The sequence below is a fragment of the Sesamum indicum genome, linkage group LG13 (genome assembly GCF_026168435.1).
Source record: "Sesamum indicum cultivar Baizhima isolate 11 linkage group LG13, ASM2616843v1, whole genome shotgun sequence".
In the NCBI taxonomy this organism is placed as follows: Eukaryota; Viridiplantae; Streptophyta; class Magnoliopsida; order Lamiales; family Pedaliaceae; genus Sesamum; species Sesamum indicum.
The window spans coordinates 753,487-763,184 of record NC_142669.1 but is presented as its reverse complement, the minus strand read 5'-3'; the positions used below and the strand labels follow the sequence as shown (position 1 = coordinate 763,184).

Sequence of the window (9,698 nt, the reverse complement as noted above, 5' to 3'; positions counted from 1 at the left end):
TGAATCATGTCTATGTATGTCTACATATTATTCATTCCACAACACAAATTACCCTGTCCACTATGTCGAATTCTCTTCCAGTTCATCAACATAATTAATTAAATCTAAGAGATGATCACACTATCAAATTATAAATACATGCACAATAATTTGTGGACATATGAAAACAAAACTATAGATTATTGTGGTAAAATACTCAAAACATTGTCTCAATTAGGCTCCCCAAAAGTTTAAAAAGTAAATTAGTTCATGCTAGCTAGATCTAACACAAAGAAGAAAGATTTAGAAAAACACATGGAATAGAAAATGGGGCTTGAACGACTGCCATTCCGGTGCCAGATCTACAATGTCTACTTGTCTCCTCGTCTTCTATTCATGCTTCTATGTGAATTTCAGAATTTTCTCCAGTAAAAAGTTCGGCTTTTCTCTTTCTCTTCTTCCTTTTAAGCTAGTTCCTCAATATGGTAGGAGAGAAAAGAAATATTCCTTCAATCAACCCTTCTTTTCTTTTCTTGCTAGTTCTATTCCTACCAAACTTCTCAAAATATTTTACAAGGAAGTAAAGTAGCTCCACAATATGTTTCATATCAGCACTAAAAAAATTAAAAAAATATAAAAAAATTATCCACTTAGTCAATAATAAAATGAATTTTTTAAAAAAAATAAATTATGATTCTTAGTCCACAAGGCTATTTTGGTCAATTCACTATAAAAAATTAGGCGACCATTAAAATTAGGGGAATATTGATGATTTTTCAAATAATGAGGGGCAGTCGTAATTATGCCAAACCTCAGAGAAAGTTGTTGTAATTTACCCTAAGATTTAAGCCAAACTTTAATATATTTAATTCCATGTATGCATGTCATAATAATTCATTTCAATTACATGGCAACTTATATGTTCCTTATTGTTAGTAATATATATCACTTACTTTATATTCAATGACAAGGAGCATTGTCCTGTTGATAGTGCCACCATGCATACAATTCTAAGAAACAAGACTTTTTTTTCAAACTTGTTAATGACAAGATCAATGTGAATACTATTTCAAGCGTTCATAATCTTATTGAAGGCTCCGGAAAAACTATTGTCTTGTTACCTGAAGGAACAAGATTACATATAAATGTTGCCTTTTATTCTAGTAAATCACAAAGGAACTTATTGAGTTTTAAGGATATTCGAGAAAATGGTTTTCATATTAAAACCATGAATGGTATCAAATACCCGTACCTTACAGCATATAAAATTGGCCAAAAGCAAGTATTAGAAAGAACGCGAACATATACACTTGGTTTATATGGCACATTGATAAGCTCCATTAAAACACATACTATCACTAACCCGAAGTTAGTTGATCAAAGTAATTTTACTTTATGACATGATAGACTTGACCACCCAGGTTAACCAAGGATGCATAAAATTATTGAAAATTCACATGGATACCTACGGAAGGACAGAAAGTTCCTTATCAAAGGTGATTTAATATGTTCGGCTTGTTCTCTTGGAATAGATAATAAAAGTGAATATAGAATCTCCCATGTTGCTTGATCAAATTCAATGAGACATGTGCGGGCCAATAATACCGTCATGTGGAGTATTTAAATATATTGTGGTGTTAATTGACGCATCAACACGTTGGTAACATGTAAGCTTTTAGCCAAATTATTAAATTACGAGCTCACTTTCCTGATTATCCCATTAAAAGGATCAGGTTAGATAATTGAGGAGAATTTACTTCTAAATCTTTTAATGATTATTGTTAATCAATTGGGATAGTTTTGGAGCATCCAGTTGCTCATGTACATAATCAAAATGACATGATAGAGTCGTTAATTAAGCGGTTATAATTAATAGCTGGCCCTCGTTGATGAGGTCAAAATTTTCCTCATCGACATGGGAGCATGCAGTTCTGCATGCAATGATACTAATTCGTCTTAAACCAACCGCTTACATCTTCATTACAATTGATCTCCGGAAGAGAACTAAATATTTCTCATTTAAAGGTAATTGGTTGTACGGTGTATGTCCCAATACATCCTCCTCAACGAACTAAAATGGGGCCATAAGGAGACTGAGAATTTATATTGATTTTGACTCTATCTCAATTATTAAGTACCTTGAACCAATGACCGGTGATCAATTCATTGTTAGGTACTTGATTATTATTTTGATGAGACAATAATCCTAGGATTAGGAGGAGAAGATAAGGAGATTAAAAAGAAAGACATTGCATGGAAAACAACATCTATGTCTTTTATGGATCACAAACAAATTATAGTAAACTTAAAGTTCAATAGATCATATATTTGTAAAGTGTTGCAAATAAGCTATTAGATACTTTTATAGATACCAAAAGGGTCACAAAATTAAATATTCTAGCTGAAAATATTTCAGCTTGTCTAGAAGTCCTAAGTGATTTTCAATCAATCAAAGGCATTTGAGTCATAAATACGAAAAAGCGTGGTAGAGCACTTGGCTCTAAAGATGCAAATCCTCGAAAGAGAAATGAGCATGTCGTCTTAATTAATCATGACACTAATGTGACCACTAGTAATGTCTCTGAGGATAAATTCCAGAAGCAATTTTATCTAAAAACTCTAAATATAATGAGCAGGATCTCAAAGACAATTATGAGATGTCTACTAACTATGCTCACAAGAGTTTAGGTTGGTATCAAAAAGAAATTAAAATGAATAAGATTTTTGCATATTCTGTAGCCATCGAAACTATGGAAGAAAATGAAAATGATCTTCTAATTATGGAGGAATGTCGACACCGAAATGATTGAGAAAGTTGGAAGAAAGCAATACAAGATGAGCTTGACTCGCGAAATAAGTGTGAAGTATTTGAACCTATAACTCGAACACCATAAGGTATCACGCTAGTTGACTCTAAATGGGTGTTTGTACCAAAGAGAACAAAATGACATTGTAAGGTACAAGCTAGACTTTGTGGCCCAAAAGAACGTATTCACCAATAGTGGATGCAACCACACTTAGAAGATTTTAATCAGTTTATTAGTAATTGAGCAACTGCAAATGCAACTCATAGATGTGGTAATTGCATATCTATATAGGTCATTGGATACAAATATCTACATGAGAATCTCAAAAGAATTAAAAATGGCCAAAGCATTAAAGTCAAAGCTATTAGAATAGGTGATCAAGAGCCAATTAGATTGACGGTTTTGAGAACCATTCAAACAATTTTTATTTGGAATAATTGATTCTATAATAAGTGATTGTGATTGTTGAATTCACAATTTTATAGTTGACTATATAAATACAAATTATAATTAACTTTCAAAGTTACTGTTATCAAAATGCTATTTGATAAAATTGATTTTCAAAAGAGATTATATAGAAGAGGGTCAAATGATACCAATATTTACATTCAAAACCCAGATATAACCTACCAAACCGCAAAGCCAAACGAGCACCAAAGAAATGGGGGGCAAAATCACATAAAGAATCAAAGAAGTACACATCTCTTGTCAAAATTCTTCTCTCTTAAATATTTGGGTTAATTACAAATAATTCCCTTGGAAATTATTGCAATTATTAACTTAAACTTTATTTAAATTACAAAAACACCCATCTTATGTTTTCACTTTTTTCCCAAAAAAAATGAAGGAAAAAAAAAACAAAAAAAAAATTAACCTCCCTTCTAAAATTTTTACACCCCTCTACTCTTTTTATGGATGAATAACAATTTATCCCCTTGCGATATTGAAAATGAGTATATTACCTCCCTATGAAAAAAATATAGCAATTTACCCCCTTATACTCTTTAAAATGAAACAATTTACCTCCTTTTACAGGGAGATAAATTACTTCATTTTGAAAAACAGATGGAGGTAAATTGTAGTATTTTAAAAAATATAGGAAAATAAATCGCTATTTGTTTTTTCATAGGAGGTAATTTGCTCATTTACGACATCACATGAAGGTTGCTTGCATTTTTCCCTTCTTTTATAGCATAGAATATAATCTTATATTAAATTTCTATACATGTGCAAACATAATGAGATTATATATAAATACTATAAACTTATGAATGAGATCTTGGTATGATCAATAATTATATCAACTCCCTGGAAAGGTCATTGAAATTAATGTGTATTTTCCTTTTAAGTTATACAAATGGCTATTTCCACAGTAAAATACTGCATACGCGCCAGCACTAGCATAAGGTGATAGTATAATACTAACTAGAATTTACCTTTGTGTTGAGAATGTACACGTAAAATAGGTCGGGCCGGTCCGTGGGACGGGATGATTTTAGCTGCTCTGTCCGTCGGAACCTTGACTCGGATGCCGCTTTGAATCTCCACTCTTCCTCCTAAGCATATCCTTGATTTCAGCTTCTTTCTTGTCGACGAAATCAATTATGTCCTTGAAGCTGGGGGCGCGCAGGGAGCGCCTACTGGGACGTGCAGGTTCGTCTTCCTCGATGTCCCGTTGCTCTCCCTCTGCGCTGTATCTGCTGTACTGCAATAAAACCCTGCAGAAGAAGATGACCAGAGCAATAGAGCAGGCAATGCCGCATATTAGGAACAGGCCCCAGAAGCTCTTGAGGGAAAGACGGCTCTCGTCAATGGGGTTGCTCTGGCCGGAGCATCCATCCCGGGAGAGCCATTTGTCATGGATTCTTTGAAGGTCTCCGTTTTCTGAAAGTTGAAGGATCGCAGTTGACAAATCTACCGCCAGCGGTGAGTCCCTTTGAAATGCCTGCGGCGACATGCATTCTTAATGAGATGATAATGTTCTAATTCCGTGATAATAGAGATATGTAACCTGTGTATCAGATCCCAGAAGACAAGTAATCGCAAGGTTTTTTCTTAACATGGAAATTTAGAGTTGAAATTTTTGTAATTTTAATAAGACACGGGATACAGTTTTGGCAAATTACATCGACACCTCCTGAGGAGGTTAGATCATATTAAACAAACACCCCATGCCTCTTGCGAAAATTACAAGTACACACCCCCTGAGGGGGTGTTGATGCAAGTTTTTGCCCCAGCGTCCATGTAAATTAAATTGAACCATCAGTGGTGTACTTGTAATTTTGCAAAGGTCGTGAGGTGTATGTGTAATTGGACCTAATGCCAATGTGTGTCAATGTAATATACCCAATAGTTTATTAATTACACTAACTCTCGACTAAGGTCATTGTGATTAATGATAAGAAATATGACTATAAAGAATACTTACAAATCCCCAACCACTTCTAGTGAACTCACGTCCGACGATACTGAACTGACACTTTGTGTTGGCCAAGAAAAGCTGAACGTAGGGAAGCTCGTCAACAATGGCGGCAACCCCGCCGCCACCTGGACCCTGCTGAAGGGCTTTAACATAATCGTCTTGAGTTTTCATTATTCGGATTCTTGACTCTGCTATGTTCAGCTCGTGAATGAGATAATTATACGCAAACGAGCCATCCTGGATCCCTATCGGATCCGAACTTGTGATCAAGGTATCTATTCCTCGAATTCCGGAAGAAAGTTGCTGCACTGTGAGTATTGATGTCAAACTAGCCGTATAGCTTGAGTTGATGATCAACACTACGAAAAGCCACAATATCAGCACCAACCGTCCCAGGGTGCTCACTGTGTTTTCTCCTGCGCAAAGTCGATTTAGGCTGGTCAAGCGCTGATATCTTCGTCATTTTTGAGATTAATTAATAACAAGAAAGTCAAGTCCAGCAGTTTCGTGAGTTGAAAACAGAGAAAAGCATATCAGCAAAATGTACTTACTGTGTGCGAAAAACATTGTTGAGAAACTAAACCTGAAAGATTAAACATGATTATGTCAGAAAGCTAATAAAACCCATGGAAATATGTAATTTTGCAAGAAGAGTACATTATCAACATCAATAAAAGACGGGATGACCATGTATTGTCTTATACGTAGAAATTGTTCGAGCTTTGAATTGGGGAGATACGAACCAAAAGACTGTCACAAGCTGTTGCCTTGGAGGACCACGGAACTCGGTATTCATCCGGTGCTCAAGAATCCAGACGACGCTTCCCACAAAAAGAAAGAAGATCCCAGTTACAGCCCACATTTGCCAAGTAAACGGCATAAGAAACGACCATGGACTAGATTTAGTTTCTTTCACCGGAGCAACTACAACGAGCCCAGACTCCATATAAGGCTGTGTAAAGTCCACCATTCTTGTTCTGTTCGTAGTGATAGTCACATCCCCAACAGCTGCATCATATTTCTGTAAAAAAAGTAAACTAAAATAAGTTCTCAGGTGACTCACCAGCATAATAAGATCATCCAGATAAACGTCATATATATCAATCTGTGGAGACAGAAATTATATTATAATAATAATCATAGAAAAAGCATATATTTCATCTCATTAGCGCTTTTCTTTTGGTTTTGCTGATTATAGAGAAAGAAATTGACAGTGTCAAAATTACATAATAAAAGATGGAAACGGAATTCTCACCATTTGTGCGACGTCGTTAACAAGATTCCCAAATGAAGGGTTTCTTCGACCATCTCCATATAAGATATATTGGTGAGGTACAGGATAAGGCAACAACTCAACAGCAGCTTCAAACACATCAATGCAAAATCCTCTAGCCCCTAATGGCCCATTATCTTTTGTTACAAAATCGGGGTAAGTAACCCGATAAGGCACTGCAATTTGTAAAGGCTTCCCATTATTGGGGAACACCCATCCCCGGGGCTTTGTTGTAGTTTCACCGGGCCATATGACACTATAGAGATGTTGATTGCTGTTAGAAGTGTTTGGTGGCTTTGAATATAAAGTTTCTGGAGGAACGGTAGACAAACCAGAGTAATTTGACCAATAACCGATCCTCCGTGACCCAGTTCCACCAATATTAAGAATATCGAATGCTGGAGTAATCAAATTCTTCTCTGAATCAAACTGAACTTTCCCAGTTAGACCAGTGAAGTTCATCTCAGTAAGAATCTGGAGCAACTTTGGGCCTTGATCGAAAATTTGGAGGGATGTTAAACGAAGGGCACTCCCGTTTTGGTCACGCAATCTTGGATCATCGGAGAAACTGACAGTTCCACCACCATTGAAGAAAGAATCAAGCGCCCGGGCAAGCATCCAGACAGAATCATAGGCATATGGAGCATATGAATTGAACTTTGTGGTTTCTTTGTTCTTTATGTTTCCCCATCGAGAACTAAATCTTGTTTTGAGATCAGAATCTGGAGTGTAATGTCTAAGTGCGACAACTCCCTGTAGAAGATCAGCGGTGTCGGGATCAATGGATGCTGAAGAATCTAGAACAGAAGGAAGCCAGTCTGTAGCAATCCAAACATAACCACTGCTCATCATTCCAAGCCTCTTCGCTACTGAAAAAATAGTGAGACCAGAATCAGGGTTTACATGAACAACAAAAACCCGCGATTCCAACAGGTTAACTCCAACCAATAAGCTGTCAATGTCACTTCTTGCAGCTCCGGGAGGAAATGCTGCCTTATAAGAAATCTTGGCACGTTTAGGGGCAAGTGCATCACCCAATACGGAAATCCCGTTTCTACCGTAGTCATCATCCACAAAGATGGCAACTACTTCTCTCCATCCAAAATATTCTACCAGGTCTGCAATTGCATACATCTGGTAATAATCACTGGTGATCGCACGAAGGAAATATGAATACTGCAGAGACGAAAGAGTGGGATCGGTAGCAAACGACAAAAGTGGCACATGAAGCTCATTCATGACATGGGAAATCACGTGTGCTATCCCCGACGACTGCGGACCAAGTGCAGCAACAATATTTTTCCCGGCCAGCTGCATAGCTACATGAGTAAGGATTCCCTGTCAAAATTTCCTCGTTTTCCTTATTTTTCGTTGCTAATTATTTATCATTAACTTGAAAAGCTTAGGCAAGGAGAAGAAAGTTCCAAATAATTTTTTATTTTGCTTTCTTCCATTCTACAGGATATGAACATACATATACTCAACTGAGAGATACTTCGAATTAAAATCAAGAAGTAATCATCTCATCTCTGACCAATTTACATAAATCCCAAGACAGATAACAACAAACAAAACACAAATTTCATCAAGAATTCATCAGAAAATAACCAAACTATGCGAAAGAAGGCAATAAATACAGACAATCAAATATCAACCACCAAACATTTGAACAAAACATAACATGAAAAAGCCCTTTATATCACAGGAAGGCTAAAACAAAACGAACCGGGCACAACTATTTCGACAAACTGCCAAACACACCAGGAAACAAATACTTTCAGTTCCAGATATCAAACATAAACTCTCAAATAACTACAAGAAAACATAAAAACAAGAAGCCCATCATCTCCACAGAAAGAGGCTAAACTGCAAATCTGCAGCAATAATCAAGCAAAAACAAGACGCACAAGTACACCAATATCTCTCCTTAAATAAGAGAACATACAATCAATCCTGAAACACCTGAGTGAAAGAGGGCTCTCCATCTAAACTCATCAAACAACAAGAACATTTAAAAAAATAAACTCTAATAAAATAAAATAAAATTACCTTCAACAGTTCCAACAAACCCACTGCAATTGGTATCCTGTACTATGAGATTGAGCTTGATATTCTTAAGAATGGTGGAATCAGAGTTAACATCTTCAATTGCAGCAAAAATGGCAGGCCCCAGAGACCTCCCAATAGCTGAATAGAAAGTGAACATAGCCCCAACATTCACCACACTTGGCCTATCAGAAACAGCACTGAAATTTCCATTCTTGGCAGTGACTCCCATGGCGACCCACATACAAGAAATCAAAAATATTCGCCAAACTCTCTGCGGATACAAACGGGACTCCATTTTCTTGCAAACCCAATGATCCAGCAACTGAAATTCTCAAGTTACACAGACCAGTTTTTCAAGAAATCAAACACACACAAGCTCGCTGTACCCCCATGCCGAAATCAAGCTCAAGAACCCCAGAATTTTTTATTCAAGTTTCTTTTGACATTTGGATGGCGAAAGAAGTTGATAATCTTGAAGTGTAAACGGGGATACTCAACTACCATATAAATAAAGAAAGGGGTTTTGGAAGCCGTGAAAAATACTAATTTAATTCTTTTAGAAATTAATACTGTGCATTATGTGTTTATACATTTTATTTATATATTTATAACATTATTTTATACCTCAATCATTCCTATAAATAGGGGTTCTAAGTTAAAATGTTAACTAAGCTCGTGCAGTAAGTCTCCACGAATCTTCTCCATAGTGTTTGGATTCGTTTTTTGAGTGTAGTGTTATATTTTGTGGAGATAAAAAGATAACAACAAAGATAAATAAATGTATGTTAGAGATAGTATGTATGTTTGAATTTATTTTTGGAGATAATTTAAAAATAAATTTGTATGTTTAATGTTGTGTTCTAAGAGATAAAAATTACTATTCATTGTCAAATCACTATTCATTGTCAAATAATATCTTCTTTATATATATTTATGTATATATATGTATTTTTGCTAAAATAGTTTAAAACATATAAATAAGGTATTTCTGAATTATGACAAATATTGAATATGTTTTGACTCGTCTCGAAAATAGATTAAAAATGAAAACAAACATAATACTCTATTTTCGACACCCATCCCACGAATTTCGAGACTTTTTTAATATTTCAGCACTCATCTTTGAATTGAACGATTTCATGTAATATCTCTTTTGTGTTTTTTTTAC

At 35.6% G+C, this 9,698-nt stretch overlaps 1 protein-coding gene across 2 annotated transcripts; it reads right to left on the bottom strand.

Annotated features, from left to right (window-relative positions):
• Positions 1-4,071: 4,071 nt before the first annotated feature.
• On the bottom strand, positions 4,072-9,025 carry LOC105162631 (glutamate receptor 3.4). Of its 2 annotated transcripts, none has more exons than XM_011080710.3 (6): positions 8,531-9,025; positions 6,464-7,800; positions 5,952-6,229; positions 5,760-5,791; positions 5,215-5,624; positions 4,072-4,731 (listed from the first exon to the last, which is right to left on the bottom strand). In XM_011080710.3, the coding sequence occupies exons 1-6, from the start codon at positions 8,823-8,825 to the stop codon at positions 4,282-4,284; spliced, it is 2,802 nt and encodes a 933-aa protein (XP_011079012.1). In that variant the 5' UTR covers positions 8,826-9,025; the 3' UTR covers positions 4,072-4,281. The 2 variants fall into 2 exon arrangements, with proteins under 2 accessions (XP_011079012.1, XP_020549586.1); XM_020693927.2 differs by having other exon boundaries at positions 6,464-7,819; positions 8,531-8,670.
• Positions 9,026-9,698: the final 673 nt, after the last annotated feature.

Coding starts and splice junctions, on each gene's coding strand:
- LOC105162631 (XM_011080710.3), bottom strand. CDS start 8,825: ATGGAGTCCCGTTTGTATCCGCAGAGAGTTTGGCGAATATTTTTGATT. Junction 5,792..5,951: donor CAGCTTGTGACAGTCTTTTG/GTTCGTATCTCC, acceptor TTAATCTTTCAG/GTTTAGTTTCTCAACAATGT. Junction 4,732..5,214: donor CTAGAAGTGGTTGGGGATTT/GTAAGTATTCTT, acceptor ATGTCGCCGCAG/GCATTTCAAAGGGACTCACC.